Source organism: Myxocyprinus asiaticus, chromosome 43, assembly GCF_019703515.2.
Source record: "Myxocyprinus asiaticus isolate MX2 ecotype Aquarium Trade chromosome 43, UBuf_Myxa_2, whole genome shotgun sequence".
NCBI classification, from domain to species: domain Eukaryota; kingdom Metazoa; phylum Chordata; class Actinopteri; order Cypriniformes; family Catostomidae; genus Myxocyprinus; species Myxocyprinus asiaticus.
The window spans coordinates 19,531,819-19,554,616 of NC_059386.1; the positions used below are offsets into that span (position 1 = coordinate 19,531,819).

Genomic DNA, 22,798 nt, shown 5'->3' on the forward strand with positions numbered 1-22,798 from the left:
TACTTAAGTGAGTGTAAATGACTTAAATGAACAGGACATAACAAAAATGACAAAAAATTTAAATAAAGGATTTACATCTGCCCTGGCAATCTATTTAAAACACAACATTTCTGCTGCTAATTTTCAACTGAAGAATTTCTATGGCTACTGCATATATACAGTAACAATGATGTTTGGTTTTTGTACCTGAAATATCTAAGGCATTAATAAGTTCTATAGTTTATGGGTAATCTGTGGAGGGGCCTCTTACAACACAGTGCTGCATGGCTTTAATGGCATTATAATACAGAATTTCTGGGTCATTAAAATGAAGCATCTGGACTCATTAGTACTTTGAGCCAAAATGGTCTCTCTCCCTTTCTCTGCTTTCGGTTGAATCTCTCAAAAACATGTTCAGGTTATATTTCATTTTTGCAATCCATTGGGTGAGCTAGTGGCACAGAAAATATATTCTTCACTTAATGGTCCTAAAAAATACTTTTCTTACAGCTGAATATAATTTCTTGTTTGTTTCTTTTGATTTTGAGGGGTGAAATATGACCTGGACCTGTTCTTGACTGGTTTTCTTGTGGCAAATAAGGTCCCTATTTCTGTTAACAGAGCCAAGAGTTGTCACAGAGACGAGTGTGATTTCTCAGGACGACCTATTTTAGTGACATCTCTCAGATAGTAGGGACATTTTATGCATTGTATTCCTTTAAGCAGCTCTAAGTCCTGTATCTTCCATTTTCTGGTACAGGAACACTGTGGTGCAAACTGGGTACCAAGGATTTAAAGTTTCTAGTACACACACAAAGACACCGGGCTGAAACAGGAAAATAAATTCACATTCTGTACTAGAGGGCAAGCCAGGTCGCCCCTTCTTTAATGCACTATGGCACTATTCAGCACCACAGACCAGCTGTACAGCCTGTTCCATTTATAATTTCAGAAATAAAATTATAGGAGCAAGCATGCAGACAACCTAGGTATGTGGAATTGAAAGCATATCTAAAAATGATAGCTAGAGGGCCATTCAGAATAAAGTGCAGGAGCTTTCGTTCCCCTAGATGGCCATTTCATTGCTATCATGGGTATACGTAGATGGACAAACACCCACACTCAGACATGAAGGAAAAGTGTTATGACCCCTCTGTTCAAAGGCAGAGAGCACCAAGCAGTCATCTGGGAATTGAAAAGATCAAAACATAGATCGGCATCAGTATCCATTTTCACCTCTCTCGCCCTGAAAAGATGGTTTTGGTCTAGTAAACAGACGAGTATGCAACCTACAGGTCAAATATCTAAAGAAATGCTGTTCAAAGTCCAGAAGAGTTCAAAACAGCCATTTGATGCATAAACCGCAAACATCTCATCATGTAAGAAATCAAAGTGTACAACCATTGTAATTAAACTTTTTCTTTAAAAGAATAGTTCACTTAAAACTGAAAATTCTCATCATTTCCTCACTTTCATGCCATCCCAGATGATTTTTGACTTTCTTTTTTGTGCAGAACACAAAGATTTTTAGAAGAATATCTCAGCTCTGTAGATCCATTCAAAGCAAGTGAATGGTGACCAGACCTTTCAAGCTCCAAAAATCACATAAAAGCAGCATAAAAGTAATCCATACAACTTTTAATCTACACTCACTAAGCATTTTATATGGAACACCTACTTTTTCATGCTATGCCAATCGTGTGGCAGCAGTGCAGTGCATAAACACAAGCCGATACGGGTCAGGAGCTTCAGTTAATGGTCACATCAACCATCAGAATGGGGAAAAATGTGATCTCAGTGATTTTGACCGTGGCATGATTGTTGGTGCCAGACGGGCTGGTTTGAGTATTTCTGTAACTTGTGATCTCCTGGGATTTTCACACACAACAGTCTTTAGAGTTTACTCAGAATGGTGCCAAAACCAAAAAACATCCAGTGAGCGGCAGTTCTGTGGACGGAAACACCTTGTTGATGAGAGAGGGCAACGGAGAATGGCCAGACTGATTTCGAGCTGAAAGAAAGGCTACGGTAACTTAGATAACCACTCTGTACAATTGTAGTGAGCAGAATAGCATCTCAGAATGCACAACACGTCAAAACTTGAGGCAGATGGGCTACAACCGCAGAAGACCACATATGGGACTTTATTAGGACCATAGTGTTCCTAGACACACTGGCATAGAATTGGGGGAGACAGGGGGCACACGTCCCCCCTCAATGCTGTGAAGGGGTGATTTGTCCTGCCCCTCCCCCCAAATCATGCATCTGTCTTTGTTTATATATTTTTTTCAACGCTGAAAATAATTTCGTATGATATACATTGCAATTGCGTGGCTGTAAGTTTGTCATATTGAGACAAAAAACTGAAGTCCCCCTTCTGTTGTATGAGTTGGTATCACCCACCTAGATGGCGGTGTCACATGTTACCTGTTACTTTTCTCAGCGCTGGCCAGGACACATGAACTCACAGTCGTTTATTATTACTGGATGAGGATTTTTGAAAATAATTTTATAGATAAAGCTGAGGCGGATTTTCATTCACAGGTGTGAATCCTTGCAATTATCAGTTTTTATTAAAAATAACTATCCAGTATAAAATGTCTCCAAATGGATATAAAGTGTTCTTAGATTTAAATACGGATGAATGGAGGATTCGGTTTTGAAGGGTCAAGCGCCCCCTGCAGGAATAAAACTCACAAGACAGTCAGTGGCTGACAACATGCAATTTCGGTCTGTAGGTCTGTAACCCACACAAAACTTACGTTTGAATTTAGAAAACATGAAATATATCACATGAGTCATATGTGGAGTCAGTGGAGATGTTAAAGGCGTCCATAGAAATGATCAGTTGTTTTTCATGTTGAGGAAAGCAGCATTTCAGATGAGCAGGTAAGAACTGTAATTTTCTGAAAGGGTAAATTTTTTCTGAAACATTAACCCTAATGCTTTTTCTGAATGTTTGATATGATACAGAGTCGTCCAACAACAAACTAGTAAGTTTAATATTTTAAGCTGTGTTGATTTTAAAGTGATAATTTAAAGATGCCATTTTTGTAATGTTTAAGCATGCTGACAGCGCATAGTCCACAGGTTTATTTGTAAGGTTGTGGAGAGTATTTTTATAGAGTCTGTTGCCGATTCTTTATATTGGGGTGTCTGACAGACAACGGGTTGCTTTAATAAACTGATGCAGAAGAAAAAACTGTTTAATGCCGAGAACTACATGTTGCGCACCCACAATAATCTTACTTTTGCACACTTTTGAAGCACTCCATTTACACTTAAGCACATCACTGAGCTCAGGATGCGAATAAGCAATGTGATGCCCTAGATTGAAGCATCTCTTTTTACCTCCTATTTTTTATGTTTTTGTGTGTGCGTGTGTGTATTTATCAGTTTTCTTATTATAGGGCTTCCCTTAGCGTCCACATATCCCCCAGAAATACGTCCACTTAGACATTTAGACAATTGTTATATGATATGCATTTTTTGCATCAGTGCTGTTGCATAATAAGAATATGTGCATATAACTGTAAAACCTGTTAACCATGACTTTTTTCTCAGACGGTAATCTAACCGTCAAAAACTCACACCGTGGCATCTCTACATTGAATATACTTTTTTTCTTTTCTTTTTTTTTATCTGTGCATTAATTTGAACTATTACTATGCATTGTGTAATGTGTTGTAATGAAACATTACGACCTCCCTCCCGGCCGGACCCACATTTGGTCCCTCTCAATGTTCAAACTAAATCTACACCATTGCCTAGACAGGTCAATATTTCAATCCATTTTTCTATACATCTTTCAGAATGTGAAAGTACAGAGTTATAGTAAAAAAGGACTTACATACTGATCTGCTTGTCACCCACACCTATATCGCTTCTGAAGACAAGTCTTTAACTACTGGAGTCGCCTTTATGTGATTTTTGGAACTTGAAAGTTCTGGTCACCATTTACTTGCATTGTATGGCCTACAGAGCTGATATATTCTTCTAAAAATCTTCATTTGTGTTCTGCTGAAGAAAGAAAGTCATACACATCTGGGATGGCATGAGGGTGAGTAAATGATTAGAGAATTTTAATTTTTGGGTGAACTATCCCTTTAAAGGGTCATTTTTTTTTAATTTAATTTCAGTTTTTCATGACCATTTTCAATTAACAGCTCTATGCAGCACATCCATTACATTATGTCAAGATCACAAAACAGATTTGTGGTGAAATGCACCACAAAAACTGTTGAAGCTGGACTATGGGATCTTGTTAAAAATAATCTTTCCTATGTTGGAATTCTTTAAAAGGATACAGTATGTTGAGCTGCAACTGCTACACACAGCCAGAAACAAGGTATGGTAGATTTTCCCATTGTGGTGAGGTGAGAAAGAGACAGACATCGTAGGTATGGCGTCAGACATCGGAGAGGCATTATTTTGAAATAATATCAACAGAAATTGGTAAATAAAGTGTCCATGGGGAATTAAGTGTCCAAAAGAAAGGGTGAATCTGGCATTCTTGGTGGTGAGGCGGGGGCTTGTGAAGGTAGGCGAGTGCCCATGGGATGGTCCAGGACATGGGTAGGGACAGGCGGTCACACTTGGTCTGGGGTGCGAGGGGAGGTGGCTTCTGTGGCAGACTGTCTTCCCAGGGGCCATGGGTGTGAGGGGAAGGGTTGCCCGGTATCCTAGCCCGTCGTCCATGATGTTTCTATCATCCTTGGCAATGCATCTAACTCACGGCAGGTTTCTGCGGGAGCGGGTCCGGCAGCGCATCGGCCGGTACACTCCCCACTCAGCTCCTGGAACTGCAAGGGTGCCAGTGAGTGCACACAACCCCGAGGAGAGCATACTCTATGTTTTAATGGAAGCGGTAATGAGGCTATATTTACATAAGTTGGGCCTTATTATCCACTGCCCAAACGAGGCTTATTAAATTGCGCTCCTCCTCTCTCCTGCCCACTCCCTTTGTGGGCCTGGCTGAAGAATGGCCCTCAGAGGTGGGGCAACGATGAAGAGAGAGAGGGATGGTTTGTTTTGACACACCATATTATCGTTAGTTCCCTTACCAAAACTCTTTCTGGCAAACTAGCTGTAAACTTGCCGCAAATTTGCCACTTATTATTTTCATATGCAAATGAGCTTTTGATTCGCCGCAAATGTTGGCCAGAAGTTTGCAGCTCTTCACCAGTAGTGGTGAACCTGCAGCAAACCTTTAGCAACAATGGAAAATTTGCTGCAACTTTGCTGCAAAGCTTATTTGCATGTAAAAAATAATCAGTGGCGAGTTTGCCGTAAGTTTGCGGCAAATTTGCCATGAACTCTCGATTTTTGTTATAGTGTTTAGGAATAATATTGTCTATCCTGCTATCTTGCTGTGAAATCTCTGATTACCCAAATTACGTCTTTCAGCACGTTTACATGCATGTTGTTACACAGATTATGCTTAACAAGCCGTCAACATGTGTGGTCATGTAAACACAATAAACGAAATTCCTTTATCGGTGTAAGGTCATAAATGGCGTAAGAATGAACCGGTCGACACAGGTACATTTTTGCCCATTACGCAGATTTCGCGTGGCATATAAACACCTTTACCGGTGTTCTCTCCAGCTTATCCAATGTGCACATGTGTTGAGCGCGTGTCTCCTCACGGTTTGAGAATAACTAAATTATTTAAAATCTCATGAAAACACGGTTTTCTTGCTTTGTCAGATTTCTTAAATAAGCTGATTTTTTGGGAGTAATCAGGGTATTGGTGTGCATTTATATTCCAGGTCGTAAAATTCAAGATTAGAATTAAAATCAATTAATGTATTTATAAAGGGACTGTATACTTTTTTTTACCTCACCGTGACTGGGTGGACAAAGTTGATTGCCAAGTAAATGTTTGTTGATAATTTTTTCTCTGTAACGTCACAAAGTTGGTGATGTAGAGAACAAGTCGTTTTGCAGCTAATGGAGCATTCAAGTCATGCGAAATGATCGTACTTTCAAGTTGAGCGCACATGAATGGCAACACAAAATCGTTATTATCAGTGTGATTTTCTGAGAATGTCAATTTGAGAATCTTTGCCAAGGCAAATTGAAATTGATCATAATGATTTGTAATTATGAATGTTGATGGTGCAATTTATTTAGCATGGATTTCATGTACTGTTCATGAAGAACAGCCATAAATCTTGCCAGAAAACACTACACATTTAGTCAGTTAAACCTCTGGGGTCGACGGATGCGCCGGCGCGTCCTGCTGGATTTTTTCCTCATAACAGTGGAAACATTTGATCAATGCAAATGGTAAACGCCCTCAACAGTGCCTTAAAATGCATCAAGTTCATTCACTTTTCTGCGCGTTTGGAAGATGGCATGCTACACAGGTGAGGAAGGTCATGGATTGTGACGAAGAGTTCACATTTTCCTCAGAAGAAGAGCGGAAATTCGACGAGGAACGTTTGCATTTTGAAGAGCGACTTGATCCAGCCGAGGATACAATTTCGGATGAATAAGTCTTTACTTACATTAGTTGACATTCTATTTTATATAAATATGTACATATTTTACTAGTTGGTTTATTTCCAAACTTGCCAGCCAAGATTCAGAGTATTGAAATTTGAAATATGTCCTAATAGGCAAGTTTTAGTTACATTTAAATGTTGTTTCGGCTAAAGCAGTTATTTAAATTGTATGCTGTATGATATAAATATGATATGTAATATGATATAAAAATAATATGAATGTTTAGATTATATTTTAACTAGTGTTTATGCTGCCTCATTATCATCAACGAAGCTTGTGCTTGCAAATATCTGTTCAGGTGTAAATGTGTAAAGTGTGCTGTAAATATGCCCATATTAGAAAATCAGCATATTAAAATGATTTCTGAAGGATCATGTGACACTGAAGACTGCAGTAATGATGCTGAAAATTCAGCTTTGATCACAGGAATAAATTGCATTTTACAATATATTCAAATAAAAAACAGTTATTTTAAATATTTTAAAATATTTCACAATATCACTGTTTTTGCTGTATTTTGTATCAAATAAATGCAGCCTTGGTGAGCAGAAGAGACTTCTTTTAAAAACATTAAAAAATCTTACAGATCTAAAAACTTTTAAATGGTAGTGTAGGTCTAAAGTTTTTAAGTAAAGTCTTTATGTAAAGAAAATGTATAGTCAGATTACTTCTTTTAACTTAAAATTGATTTGTGAATAAGCAACAAACAATACATTCAATCATTAAGTCTCCTCACATTCATCCTCTCTCAGTCACATTCCTCATTGATAGGCTCAGGGGAGGGGTCTTTGTCTTCTCAGGTGTGAATCACATCAAAATTCATGATCATCCACACCTCCTCGCATATGGCCTTTCTAACACTAAAAGTGTCTTACAAAAGTTAAATGACTATATTGTTTTGTATGAATGAGTGATCAGGATGGTTTTCACATAATTTTTGTTGCAAAAACTCTAAGCTACAAGATCAGTTCTCAAAAGTCTTGTGAACAAATGTTTAGTATGTGTTATATGGCCTTATTTCAGTGACTTAAAATATTTGTTTTTACAAAAACCACGCATAAACATTATTTTCTCAAAAATACAAACATGTACATACATGTTGTTCACATATTATTGTAGCCCAGTTTGTGCTGAATACAGTGTTATCAGACTTTAGCCATTAATATGTTTTTAAGCAACTGAAAATAGCACAAATGTCAAGGCATGTCAAAACATCTCCAGGGCCCAAAACACCCTCAGACCCCAGAGAGTTAATGAATAAATGGGCCCCATTGACCATTATTCTGTGTGACAGCAAGGGAATGATAAAATACAAATACAGCACCAAAAACATGCCAATGCACACTTTGCTCTTAATTTAATTGCAGTAGTGTAAAGAAAGCTTCCTATGTTTGTCAGTAAGTGAATGAGAGAGCAATAAATGAATTGTGCAATGTACCTTACTTTCAGACTGTGGTAATGGGGGCATGGCCGAGTGACGTCTGTGGAGAGCAAGGCAGCGAGAGGAAGAACGTTAAGGATTGACACCTGTGGGAAATTATCTCGCACAGCTGTTTGTGTTTGCAGTGAGAGCTGAGAGGGATAAAAAAGAGCAGTTCAGTCCACCGGAGGAGAGAGAGACACACACAGCAGGGTGTTCTGTGTGTTTGTGTTATGCTGAAACGCAAACCATGTTGTGTTAGCTGAGAAAGTGTGTAAAATAAAAGACTTGTGTTGAACGTTTACCCGGCCCTCGCTTCCTCCTTGAGAAGTCGGAGACCAGAAGTCCTTGTATTACTCCCCACATCGAGCTCTAAATTACTCAACAAGTGGCAAGGGCCCTTTGAGGTCACATGGCGAGTTGGAGAAATCGATTTTGAGGTTAAACGAACAGATAGAGGTGGAGCACGTCAGATTTACCACCTCAATCTCCTAAAACCATGGAGAGAGGCAGTCCCCGTGACTTTGGCAATGGTGATTCCGGAGAGAGAGGAGCTCGGACCGGAGGTGAACTTAAAAGCCACCGATCGAGTCACCCCGGTTACTTGCAGAGACCACCTCTCACCGTCACAAGTCACAGAGGTTGCCAGAATGCAAGGAGAATTCTCCAATGTGTTCTCGCCTCTTCCCGGTTGTACGAATCTCACAGAGCACCATATTGAAACCACCCCTGGGGCAGTGGTACGCAGTCGTACCTACCGATTACCCGAACACAAAAAAAAAGTGTTTCGGGAACAATTAAAGGCCATGCTAGATATGGGGGTAATAGAAGAATCCCACAGTGACTGGGCCAGCCCAGTGGTGCTGGTACCGAAGAGTGATGGCTCAGTCCAGCTCTGTGTGGATTATAGAAAAGTCAATGCGGTGTCTAAACCCGATGCCTCGGACTGATGAACTGCTCGATTTGTTTAGGCGCGGCTCGCTTTTATTCGACTCTGGATTTGACAAAGGGATATTGGCAGATCCCCTTAACTCCCATGTCCCGTAAAAAAAACATAATTTTCCACATCGTTTGGCTTACACCAATTTGTCACCCTTCCTTTCGGTTTGTTTGGGGCCCCGCCTACATTTCAACGGCTCATGGACAGAGTCCTCAGACTGCACGCCGCTTATGTCGCTGCCTATCTGGACGATATCATTATTTACAGCAATGACTGGCAGTGGCACCTGCAGCATCTGATCACTGTCCTGAAGTCGTTGAGATGGGCGGGACTTGCGGCAAACCCTAAGAAGTGTGCAATTGGACAGGTGGAAGTATGGTATCTGAGCTTCCACTTGGGTCATGGACATGTGTGGCCCCAAATTGATAAGACCGCAGCGATTGCAGCCTGCCCAAGACCTAAGACCAAAAAGGAGGTGAGACAGTTCCTGGGGCTGGCAGGCTATTATTGTAGGTTTGTGCCTAACTATTCGACCATCACCAGCCCGCTGACTAATCTGACTAAAAAGGGGGCACCAGATCCGGTCCAGTGGACAAAGCCGTGTCAGTAGGCATTCACGGAGGTGAAAGCTGCACTTTGCAGCGGGCCGTTATTGCACTCTCCTAACTTCTCTCTTCCTTTTATCTTGTAGACGGACGCATTGGACAAGGGGTTGGGAGCGGTGCTGTCCCAGATGGTGGAGGGGGAGGAGCGCCCCCTGCTGTAAATTAGCCGCAAACTCCCACTGAGGGAGACCAAATACAGCACAATAGAGAAGGAGTGTTTGGCCATCAAGTGGGGAGTCCTCATCCTCCGGTACTATCTGTTGGGGCATGCTTTCACCCTCTGTTCGGACCATGCCCCGCTCCAGTGGCTCCATCGCATGAAGGATACCAATGCGCAGATCACCCGTTGGTATCTAGCTCTCCAGCCTTTTAAGTTCGAGGTGGTCCACAGGCCGGGGGCATAGATGGCTTTGGCGGATTTCCTCTCTAGAAATGGGGGTTGGGGGGGAGTAAGTCACAGGCTGGATGGCTCCCCAGTCTGAGTCGGGCGATGGGGGTACGTGGTGATGGGGGGCGTGGCCGAGCGAAGTCTGTGGAGAGCGAGATCGCAAGAGGAAGAACGGTAAGGATTGACACCTGTGGGAAATGATCTCTAACAGCTGTTTGTGTTTGCAGTGAGAGCTGAGAGGGATATAAAATAGCAGTCCAGTCCGCTGGAGGAGGGAGAGAGAGAGACACACAAGTAGCAGAGTGTTCTGTGTGTTTTGTGTTGTGCTGAAAAGCAAACCTTGTTGTGTTAGACGAGAAAGTGTGTAAAATAAAAGCCTTGTGTTGAACGTTTACCCGGCCCTCGCTTCCTCCTTGAGAAGCAAGTCAAAGACCTTGTCACACAGACCAAAATCACTTGAACGCACATCACAGCATATTTACGACTTCCAAGGTGATCCTCATGATACGACTCCTTTAACAAAGTGCAATGGAATGAATGTATTTTAACGTCTTAAAGTTATATTTAAAATGAATAAATGTGTTCTAATGTTACATTTATTTCACAAGGGGCTGACTCCTCACCTCTTTAAACAAGTTCATGAAGCGCGGGCCGTACCTCCAGGGTTTGTGTCTGTGGCACTGCAGTGAGCTCACCGTCATCTGTGTGGCCCGCTGAGATGCCACAGCAACCATGAACACGGCGTCATACATTAGCGCAGCCTCCGTCTGTGGAAGCAAGGAAGGAAGGAAGAACACACCTCAAGATCACACTACAACGGATGAAACAAGCTCTAAAACCATCATTAAACTTCCAAAGAATGCATTACTATACAGTGGGGTTCAAATGTCTGTGACCACACTGCAAAATTCAGCATTATTCCTAGGTCACAAACACATTTGTGACATTGACTATGTTAACTCCCTTGTACAAAAGGTAATATTTCCTTGCTCCAGTTGAACACAAGATGCTTTTTGGAACATTCTCAAATCATGTTGGATAACATGGATCATTAGGTTTTGTCCTTGCTATCTTTAATGCATGCTGTCATTAAAGCAAAAGAAGGACATCAAAAATAAACATGAATTTAGAATTTCTTTGTATTTGCTAACTCAACTTTTCACTTAAATTGTTATGCTGATAAAATAATTTGTAATGAAAGTTGAAACATTTGTATTTAATTAGAAAAATCAAAATAGAAGCATTTTCTCTAGTGGTCTCAGACTTTGAAATCAACTGTAGATGCATAAGATCTCTTTGTTTACAATATTGGACCCTGTGTAATGGAATTATAGTTTTATTGTTTTTTTTTAACCTGATCACAGGAAGAAAGCCACTCCCCCGCCCCCTGCCACAAGCACCTTATGTGTCTCTGCGTGTTATTCTGTTATTTTGTGCTCATATGTGACCTGGATTGTAAAAATAGACCTGAATAAATATCCCGATGCTTTCCGCTTTAAGCCTTTCATGCATGTCTAATGAGGCTGAGTGTGCTCGCAGTACCTACGGTGCCTTTTGGAGAATGGGTAGAATTGTCAGTAGCAGTGTGACTTAAATCCTAGTCATTTTAACTTTGCAGTAAGGGCTTATAGGGAGAAGATAAGAACTGGTTTTAGTTCAGGTCTATATGCAAATTAAGATTTTGAGTGATTTGCTAATTTAACTATATCAGTAGACCAATTCTCACAGTCATAATGCCACTCATCAGTCCACTCTCAGGTCTGGGCGGGGAAAGCTGACGCTCCATGGACCACTTCTGGATCACGGAAGCCACATACGGATCATCTAGATTCAGAAGGCGGAAGGCCGTCATGTTGACTCCACTGTAGCGGTACGGCTCGAGATCCAAAGCAAACAGATCCTGGAAGGCAAGGAGATTACAAGGGTAATTCACCCATAAATTATGAGTAAACGAAAAATAAAAGTAAACATTTTGAAACAAAAGTCAAAATTACAATTAAATACATCATATGTGTAATACAGTACAATGCAATGGTGACAACAATGTCAAAAGGCATTCAACTTCAAACCTGAAACAAGTTGCTCAGAAGTCACTATTTGGGCATGATGCCTGGGAAAAATTATACCGTATCTTTCACTAGTTTCTTACAGTTATTGGCACACAAACAAGTGCTGTTTGTCTGCCTATATAAATTTTATTCTCAGAGTGTTATTTCCAGGTATTGGGCCACTGTGGGCTTCTCAGCTTGAGGCTCTCTGGAAATCCGAGGACCCGGGGCACTGGCATCTTTTGGCATGGGCCATAATCCATCCTTGCTTTGAAGTGATGGAGTGAAATGATATCTGCCTTTATTTTTGCCTGTTTGTTGTCCTATGAAAAAAATCCTATGAAAAAATACTATTACGGGAAGTCAGCAGCAGGGATCTTTTCACTCACCAAAGTTGTGAAGAAGAAATGATAGTACTCCGTCATCATACCCATCGACATCAGCTGTTGGGGGGAAACACAAAACATTTTTGGGAAGAATCCAGGAAAAGAAGACAGCAAGGATAGTTTGAGTTTCAAATAAGATGCTCTCAGGAATATACAGAAATGACGGAAGTCTGGCACAAATTACATTCTTCTGTTTTAAAGTATAGCTCTGCGATCCCTGCTGGGTCACAGCACGAAAAAGCACTTCACTCCCATTTCTAATTCATATCAATCTGCGTCAAATAGTTTATGAGTTCACCAAGAGTTCAGAACGAGTCTCTAGAGAACAGGTGCAGTTGTCATGTACAACTACAAGGTTGTCATGATTACCAAAATTTCAGTAGTGCGGGTACCAATACCAATTATAACATAATAACAATTTTGATACTGCAGAAAAATGAATATGCTATTATATATCTATCTATCTATATATATATATATATATATATATATATATATATATATCAACCAATCAAATCTCCACTTTCACTTTTTAATTCTTTTGTTTTTGGTGATTTGGATTATTCGTGAATATCGCCACCTACTGGGCAGGGAGGAGAATTTATAGTAAAAAGGACTTAAATATTTATCTGTTTCTTACCCACACCTATCATATTGCTTCTGAAGATATGAATTTAACCACTGAGTTGTATTGATTACTTTTATGCTGCCTTCATATGCTTTTTGGACCTTCAAAGTTCTGGCCACCATTCAATTGCATTGTAAGGACCAAAAGAGCTGAGATATTCTTCCAAAAATTATTGTTTGTGTTCAGCAGGAGAAAGTCATACACATCTGGGATTGCATGAGGGTGAGTAAATGATGAGAGAATTTTCATTTTTGGGTGAACTATTCCTTTAAGTGTCAATGATAAAGTGATAGAGAAAGGACCTCTTAATGCTAATTTTTGTACCATACAAACCTAGATGGGACTTGTGACAGAAATAAAGTACTTTTCTGCCTTTATAAAACCATCACCTATCACCTAAAAGCAGGGCCGTAGCAGGGAATTATGGGCCCCCTGAATAAATATTGCTTTGGGCCCCTTTCATATGAAAAAAAAAAAAGTTTAAAATTGGTTGTGGGCCCTGCTGGACTTGTGGGCCCCTAGAACCGTTACCACCTTTCACCCCATTTTCTACAGCCCTGCCTAAAAGCCAAACACACAATACATGGCACTGAGGAAGGCTCGCAGAGGAAGGCTAACAGTTCCTTTCCTATGCTACTATTTGCTAATACTCTTTTTTTCCCACTTCGAATCTTTTGATACACATTAATTTTCACGGTAACTACATATTAAAATCACTATAGTAAAAGAAACTACTTTTTAATTTATATTTATGTTAAATTTTTTAATATGAGGATCGATATTCTTGAACATCAATATCGATACTTTTGTTTGCTCATCCATATATGCCATTCAGATAGCACGTCGGTACCAAATTACGTCCATTTTCAGCACTACCAATACTGTTAAAAAATGTATATTGTTACTTTATGTTAGTCTCAACACAATCCGAAATACCGGTAATTTTTGACATCTCATCTTTTTGACATTGTACTCCACCTGTTTGAGAAGCTCGGCGGCTACTTGGTAGGGGCAGTCAAAGATAATGTAAAACTCTTTTTCTTTCTTCATCTCCTTAAGCAGGGGGCGGCTATCGCTTCCTTCTGAAGGCAGCTGGCGAATACGGATCTTCAGGTTGTTTTTGGACGGAGCTTTTATCAGTTCCTGCATGCGCATTAATCCTTTAAACAACACAACACAAAAAAGTGATCAAAGGTGGCCAGCAATGAAAGAGGAACAAACTCATCACTGGATGCAGTAATTACACTTGATTTCCCCAGTGTGATAGTAGATGTTTTTGGGACCACAAATAGCTGTATTTCCTTTTGTTCTCTTTAATCACAAGACATTTAAGTCTACTGTGGCACAAAGTAATGCATTAAACAGACATTGGAATGGCATTAGAAAGGTCATCTACTGAATCAAATCATTGTGCAATTGCATAAAACTGAACTATGCTCAGCTTTGTTGCACTGTCAATGCTGGTTATGTTGTCTCAATACGGCAACTCTCATTGAACATGAATGACTTCCCATCGCACTGTTGCTCAAAATCGCTGTCAGTGTAAATGCACCTTTAGTGCTATATGATACTATACTCTGTGTGTATACAGTTCTAAATCACTAATGATACACTACATGGCCAAAAGTATGTGGACTAAGTCAACCCCTTCTAATGAGCAGGTTTGGCTCTTTTTGCTATATCCGGTACTAACGGTGCATAAAATCAAGCATACGGCCATGCAATCTCGAAAATGTAAAACTACTCTTCTCAGTTTAACATACTTCTTACCTATGTGCATTAGCTCTGGTGGTTTTTAAACTGGGGTCCGGGGACACCCAGGGGGCCACTTGGGGTACTAGAGAGTCTGGGGGAGGGGGGACTACTTGTCATTCTGCTTTCTAAAGACCAATCATGAGTTTTGCAGTTGGTTTATTCTATTAACAGACATAATTTTAACAGTACGAAATAATAATAATTTAAAAAAAAATCTGCACAGTTACATAGGATATGAACAAATATGTCTTATTTCTAGATATACATTCACTGGGGGTTATAAGCTAATTCTCTGTAAAGCTGATTTGGGACAATATTTATTGTGAAAAGCACTATACAAAGAAATTTGAATAGAAAATGTAGCTCTACAGGTTTATACATCTAACATTATTCTAATAGTGGTTAAAAAAAGGATATTACACTGACTATTTAATTTGGCAAACATGTTGTCTTCAGAATATCATCCTTAATATTTTTCTCACACAGTACTATAAATGGATCTACATGCAAGGATATACACCGATGAGCCAAAACATTATGACCACCTGCCTAATATGCGGTTGGTCCTCTGTGTGCTGCCAAAACAGCACTGACCCGCCGAGGCATGGACTCTACAAGACCCCTGAAGGTGTCCTGTGGTATCTGGCACCAAGACATCAGCAGCAGATCCTTCAAGTCCTGTAAGTTGTGAGGTAGAGCCGCCGTGGATTGGACTTATTGGTCTAGCACATCCCACAGATGCTCAATCGGATTGAGATCTGGGGAATTTGGAGGCCAGGGCAACACCTTGAACTCTTCATCATGTTCCTCAAACCATTTCCGAACAATGTGTGCAGTGTGGCAGGGCACATTGTCCTGCTGAAAGAGGCCACTGCTATCAGGGAATATGATTGCCATGAAGGGGTGTTCCTGGTCTGTAATTATGTTTAGGTAGGTGGCACTCATCGGACCAGGCAACCTTCTTCCACTGCTCCAAGGTTCAGTTCTGATGCTCACGTGCACATTGTAGGCACTTTCGACGGTTGACAGGGGTCATCATGGGCACTCTGACCGGTCTGCAGCTACACAGCCCCATACTCATCAGAGTGCGATGCACTGTGTGTTGTGACACATTCCTCCTGTAACTATTATTAACATTTTCTGTGACTTGTGCCAAAGTAGTCAGTTTGGACCAGATGGGAGAGCCTTCGTTGCCCTCGTGCATCGATGAGCCTTGGGCGCCCAACACCCTGTTGCCAGTTTGTGGTTTGTTCCTCCTCAGACCACTGTTGGTAGGTACTCACCACTGCTGACCGGGAGCACCCCACAAGCCTTGCCGTTTCAGAGATGCTCTGACCCAGTCGTCTGGCCATAACAATTTGGCCCTTGTCAAAGTCGCTCAGGTCTTTACTCCTGCCCATTTCTCCTGCATTCAACACGATGACTACGAGAACTGATTGTTCACTTACCATCTAATCTACCCAGACCTTGACATGTGGCCTCGTTAGGAGATGATCAACGTTATTTGCTACACCTGCGAGTGGTCATAATGTTTTGGCTCTTCAGTGTATACAGTATAGCTGTCTTTATATTTAAGGAGAGTGGTCCCTTGCACGTGGATCATCATATTTTTGGGGCCCTAAGCATCTAAAAGTTAAAAATCTCTGCATTAAGTAAACATTTTTTTTACCTGAGCTACCTGAATAAACATTTCTAATGCTGCTCAGCCTGAGCCTTGTATGGTATAGATTCTTGTATGGTCTATAATCTTAAGCTGGCTATATTAGGCCATCACACTGTGTTACCATGCTGCCTATTTGGCACATTCTAAACCCAGCTTTAATAATTAATCTCTACGGCAACTGAAAATCAAAGACATCCAAACTGTATAACAGAATTACAAACCACATATTTCTTCAAATGTTTTGAAGCAAATGTACCTCATGCAGGCTCTCAGGTGAAATTCAATAAAAGTAAACTCAGACCAATATTGCCATGTGAATTTCTTATGAGGCAGTGCTTGTAAACACTTATAGTTCAGTCTAAAATGACAATAATAAAGAATTTGTCTCATGATAAAGGGTTCATCTAAAGTCTCACATACAAATGCCCATTAATACATCCAAACACAAGCTTTGGCAACAGAATTGAATGCTGTAATGTTCAATTTCTTTAATGCACAGTAACAGCAGGGATTTGGAGCCACTTTAATGACAGGCAACACAGTTATTTGCCTTGATTTATTGTTGGCCTTATAATGACACACTTCCAATATTAGATCATAAATCATATTATCAAACTGTGTTGCGTAACAGGAAGAATGTATGGGTTTTATTGACATAAACACACAGAAAGGTGTGTGTAATTTGTATTTGCAAACAGATTGGTCACAATACTGCAAACAAAACAGACTATAGTTGGTGACAACTGAGACAGTGTGATGTGTAATGTTAAGACTGTTCATACTGGGGTAAATTTGAGCTGGCATCTGTTCCCTGAGCTCCCATAATGATTTCGATCCATGCCACTGGCTATGAATCAGACACACTTATTTCAAAGCTGGTCATTTTGATACAAATCTTCTGCTGAAGCAATTGTGGTCTTGTTAGATAGACATTTTGAAGTGGCTGCAGTGTCAACACACTGTTGGGCTCATTTAAATTTGGAGATATAGAAGCATTTGTAGGGTAATATTTCATCTTTTTTAGCTTGTGGTTGTTTGTTTGTGTTGTTTTTCTACATTAGATTTTTTCTCCAAATTAGTTTGAGAGTAGAATGCAAGCGAGTGAAGTTTAGATTTGATTAGTATGCTATCAGGGGACCACTACAAATGTGTAAATGAACTATAGAATATTGCCTTAAACTTGTTTAAAATGTGAATATCCACTATATTTTCTGTGAACTATTATAAAGTTATATAAATCAAGTGATTCCACACTTTTGCATGGAACACTGTAAGATGATCATACCAATCTGTACTTGACAATAATTTTAGTTTAGTCTAGCAGGACATTTTGTTGGCCAAAACTTGACTTTATCAATTGAAATATGACTAAATTGTGGATTGTAGGCTACAATAGAGTTGCTATCATGATCATATTGGTTAGTATTATTTTCCCCTGATGGTTACATGTTTCACTGTAGCTCAAGGCTGGTTGCCTTCTGAAGATAAGCAGGGCTGAACCTGGTCAGTACCTGGATGGGAGACCTCTTGGGAAAATGTCCTGGTTACTTGGGTAATCTCCATTCCCTGATGGAGAGAATGAGATGTTGTGTTGATGTAGTGACACTAGGGGGTCACTCTTGGGAGCCTGAAACACCTCTGGCCTTTGATAAAAGGCCAATGAAAATTGGCGAGTGGTATTTGCATAGGAGGATTCTTGGGAGGCGAACAGGTCTACCTGTGCCTCCCCCGGACATATGGGTATAAAAGGAGCTGGTATGCAACCACTCATTCAGGTTTTGTGCTGAGGAGTCGAGACAAGGTCCCAGGCATTTCAGTGGGTAGTTCAGCGTTGTGGCAGGAGGGACACAACGTCTCATTCCCTCCATCAGGGAATGGAGGTTATGCAAGTAATCAGGACGTTCCCTAACTGTCACTCACTCGACATCGTGTCGATGTAGTGACACTAGGGGTCCCTATACGAAACGCCGCAACTGGCTGAACTGTGTTACGTGAACTGGCGGTGTATGGCGGGCAGACCACTGTGTGCCTCGTAGCCAGCGCACCAGGCCGACACGTAACCTCCCCCAATGCTTTTATGAGTTTCGAACGGCCCTTTGGGGACAAGTCGACTGCCCATAAGATAGAGAAAGGCTAGCCCAGTCGTGGCCTTTTATCCTCTTTTTTTTTTTCCTCTCCCCCCAAAAAAGGAATTAACCAACTGGGGCCACCAGGTCTATGTCGGGGGGGGGGGGGTGTCACTCCCAAGGGGAAGACACCGCGGAGACCACACTCCGCCCAGAAAGGGGGTGGGGGGGTATTTTGAGTGGAAATATGTCACATGGTCATGCCGAACTTTGTTGGAAGTATGTCATGTGGAGAAATCCCATGGTAGGTCCTACCCTACAGGGGAGGAGTTTCTACAAACATGGTGACTGGGGCAGAGGGGTCTCTGCCCAAGGAAGACGCACTTTACCATGAGGGAAACGAATTAGCGGAAGATATACGTTGCATGGGGTTACCTATGGGAAACCACCACATGCGGAGCACCAACCGAACTCGTCTGCCACAGGGCTCGGAGGAAATCATCCAGGGAACACAGTTTGTGAACACTATTGGGAGTCAACAGCGCACGTCTTCAGCTCAGGGGAGGTGAAAGGCGCTATGTGCAAGCGATACACACGGCCAGCTGTCCCAGACTTACCTGCTTGTGCGTGCCACTACACGGGATGAAACCGGTTTCACCCGGAGATTGTAGAACCTCACAAAGGTGTTGCCCAGCCCACTGCTCTGCAAATGTCTGTTAGAGAGGCACCACTGGTCAAGGCCCAGGAGGCCGCTACACCCCTGGTAGAATGGGCTTGTAGCCCTGCCGGGGGCGGCACGTCCTGGGTGTGATATGCCATTGTTATGGTGTCAATGAGCCAGTGGGCGATCCTCTGCTTGGAGACAGCGCTTCCTTTCCTTGTCGCGAGGAGCGTGAGGTCCGAGAACCATGTCTGGGTGGGCCAGTAGGGTGCTACCAGGATGACCTGCTCCTCGTCCTCCCTGACCTTGCACAGGGTCTGTGCAAGTAGGCTCACTGGGTGAAATGCATATTTGCGAAGTCCAGGGGGCCAGCTGTGTGCCAGCGTGTTTATACCGAGAGGTGCCACGGTCAGGGCGTACCAGAGCGGGCAGTGGGAGGATTCTTGGGAGGCGAATAGGTCTACCTCTGCCTGCCCGAATCGACTCTAAATCAGCTGGACCACCTGAGGGTGGAGTCTCCACTCTCCCCTGAGGGTAACCTGCCATGACAGCATGTCCGCTGCAGTGTTGAGGTCGGCCGGGATGTGAGTGGTTCTCAGCGTCTTGAGGTGCTGCTGACTCCAGGGGAGGAGACGGCGGGTGAGTTGTGACATACAACAGGAGCGTAGACCGCATTGATGGTTGACATATGCTACCGTTGCCGTGTTGTCTGTCCGAACTAACACATACTTGCCCTGGATCAATGGCCGAAACCTCTGCAGAGAGAGCAGAATTGCCAGCAACTCGAGGCAGTTGATGTGCCAACGTAGCCGCGTGCCCGTCCATGAGCCGGCGGCTGTGTGCCCGTTGCATACAGCGCCCCAGCCTGTTTTGGAGGCGTCTGTCGTAACCAAGACGCGCCTGGAGACCTGCTCTAGGGGAACGCCTGCCCATAAAAACGTGATGTCGGTCCAAGGGCTGAAGAGGCAGTGACAGATCGGCGTGATGGCCACGCGATGTGTCCCGCGGTACCATGCTTGGGACTCGAGTCTGAAGCCAGTGCTGAAGCGGTCTCATATGCATCAACCCGAGCGGAGCGGCCACCGCTGAGGATGCCATATGCCACAGGAGCCTCTGAAACAGTTTCAGTGGAACCGCTGTCTTCTGACTGAACACCTTCAAACAGGTCAGCACTGACTGTGCACGCTCGTTCATGAGGCGCGCCGTCAACAAGACTGAGTCCAACTTCAAGCCGAGAAAAGAGATGCTCTGAACCGGGAGGAGCTTGCTCTTTTCCCAGTTGACCTGAAGCCCTAGTTGGCTGAGGTGCGAGAGCACCAGGTCCCTGTGTGCACACAACACATCCCGAGAGTGAGCTAGGGTTAGCCAATCGTCGAGATAGTTGAGGATGTGAATGCCCACTTCTCTTAGCGGGGCAAGGGCTGCCTCTGCGACGTCATGAAGATGCGAGGGGACAAGGATAGGCCGAAAGGGAGGATCTTGTACTGATACGCCCGACCCTCGAATGCAAACCGCAGGAAGGGTCTGTGTCGAGGTAGAATCGAGACGTGGAAGTACGCGTCCTTCAGGTCTACCACTGCGAACCAATCTTGATGCCGGATGCTCGCTAGAATTCGTTTGTGCGTCAGCATTTTGAACGGGAGTCTGCGTAAAGCCCAGTTCAGTACTCGCAGGTCCAAGATTGGCCGCAACCCACCACCTTTTTTCGGTACAATGGGGCTGCAAAACCCCATCTTCATCTCAGCCGGAGGGACAGGCTCTATCGCATTCTTCCGTAGGAGGGTAGCGATCTCTGCGTGCAAGGTAGCGGCATTCTCGCCCCTCACTGAGTTGAAGTAGATGCCGCTGAACCTGGGCAGACACCTGGCGAACTGAATCGCGTAGCCTAGTCGGACGGTCCGGACCAACCATCGCGACGTGTTGGAAAGCGTAAGCCACACGTCCAAGCTCCGGGCGAGGGGGACCAAGGGGACAATCTTGTCGGACGTACCGGCAGGTGGGGCCTCGCGGCGGGCTTACCTGGCTCCTTGTGACCACCCCCGGAACAGCCTGGGACGGGGGAGGAAGAGGCCTGTCCTCATGACCCCTGGAGACTGTCACATCGGGGGCGGATTTGTGCCATAGCTGGGCACGCAGGGGCAGGGAGACCGCCGCTGGAGCGCCAAACCTGCCAAAATGGAGTGGTGGACAGTGGTCGTGATGACGGCCGTGCACACTGGGTATGTGCCCCAGGGAACAAGGAAACCGCTCTTCCTGAACTCTTGGGTACCGCAGCCACTTGGGCATGTGGCACAATTAAATGCAAAGGTAACAAAAGATTCTCCTCCCGGCTCTCCACCGGGGAGTGGTCTGCTTACCAGCTCCAGAGCATTGGGTTTCATCATCCCTGAGTCGCCCGTCTCAGGGGCGCTTCGAAGCCTTTTGCGGGTTCTTGGCAGCCGACCGTGAGACGGGTGGCATCTGCTTCCTGCGGTGGGCTCCACGCCGGGGCCGGGCCACAGGGGCGGGCTGCGGCAGAGCTGGTGCAGTCATTGCAGGGGGACACCCTTGGCGATGAGCAGACGGGGTGCAGGATCTTGAGCCGCACCGGGGCAGGATGTGCCGGATAGCCTCCATCTGCTGCTTCACCGCCGGAAACTGCTGGGTAAAGTCCTCGACGATGTCACCGAATAGGCCAATATGGGAAATGGGGCAGCAAGGAACCGTGCCTTGTCGGCCTCTCTCATCTCGACCAGGTTGAGCCAAAGGTGGCGCTCCTGGACCACCAAGGTGGACATCGCCCGCCCGAGAGACCGCGTGTGACCTTTGTCGCCTGGAGAGCGAGGTCGGTCGCCGAGCGCAGCTCCTGCATCAATCCCGGGGCGGAACTACCCTCATGCATTTCCTTTAGTGCCTTGGCTTGGTGGACTTGCAGGTGAGCCATGGTGTGCAGGGCGGAGGCGGCTTGTCCAGCAGCACCGTAGGCTTTGGCCGTCAGGGACGACGTAAACCTACAGGCCTTGGACGGGAGCTTTGGGTGCCCATGCCAGGTGGTGGTGCTCTGCGGGCATAGGTGCACCGTGAGCGCCTTATCCACCGGGGGGATTGCCAAATAGCCTATTCGACACAACGTCGAGTGAGTGACAGATAGGGAACTAAGGTTGCTGCTGGAAGAGGTATTAGGGAGTCCAGCAGGGGGTGCTTACCCTGCGGACAGTGTAGGTCCTAATGCCCCAGTATAGTGACGGGGACACCATACTGTAAAAAGGTACCGTCCTTCGGATGAGATGTTAAACTGAGGTCCTGACCCTCTGTGGTCATTAAAAATCACAGGACACTTCTTGAAAAAGTGTAGGGGTGTAATCCCAGTGTCCTGGCCAAATTCCCCCCATTGGCCCTTATCAATCATGGCTTCCTAATAATCCCCATCCATTAATTGGCTCTATCACTCCACTCTCTCCTCTCCACCAATAGGTGGTGTGTGGTGAGCGTACTGGTGCACTATGGCTGCGGTCCCATCATCCAGGTGGATGCTGCACACTGGTGGAGGTTGAGGAGAGTTCCCTGTTCACTGTGTAAAGTGCTTTGAGTGTAATGTCAGAAAAGCGCTATATAAATGTAACGTTCATTACATCAGAAGAACAGTCGCTGTAGAAGTGGATAAATGTATTATATTTTGATTAAAACATTTTCGGAAGAATGTACACAATAACACCAGGGTATTTTAAATAGAAAGTTATTACAGTCAAATTTTTATGTTGTTTTTAACC

The 22,798-nt window shown here is 43.5% G+C and overlaps 1 protein-coding gene across 4 annotated transcripts in view; it reads right to left on the reverse strand.

The window, feature by feature from the left end:
* The window catches only part of LOC127433848 (glutamate receptor ionotropic, kainate 1-like), a 114,796-nt gene that overhangs the window by 49,847 nt on the left and 42,151 nt on the right, over window positions 1-22,798 (reverse strand). For all 4 annotated transcript variants that reach the window (XM_051686115.1, XM_051686117.1, XM_051686114.1 and 1 more), the window contains 4 exons: window positions 13,883-14,064; window positions 12,280-12,333; window positions 11,569-11,742; window positions 10,466-10,609 (listed from right to left, as the gene is read on the reverse strand). In XM_051686115.1, the coding sequence (XP_051542075.1) occupies window positions 10,466-10,609; window positions 11,569-11,742; window positions 12,280-12,333; window positions 13,883-14,064 (554 nt within the window). The remainder of the gene's footprint in view (window positions 1-10,465; window positions 10,610-11,568; window positions 11,743-12,279; window positions 12,334-13,882; window positions 14,065-22,798) is intronic.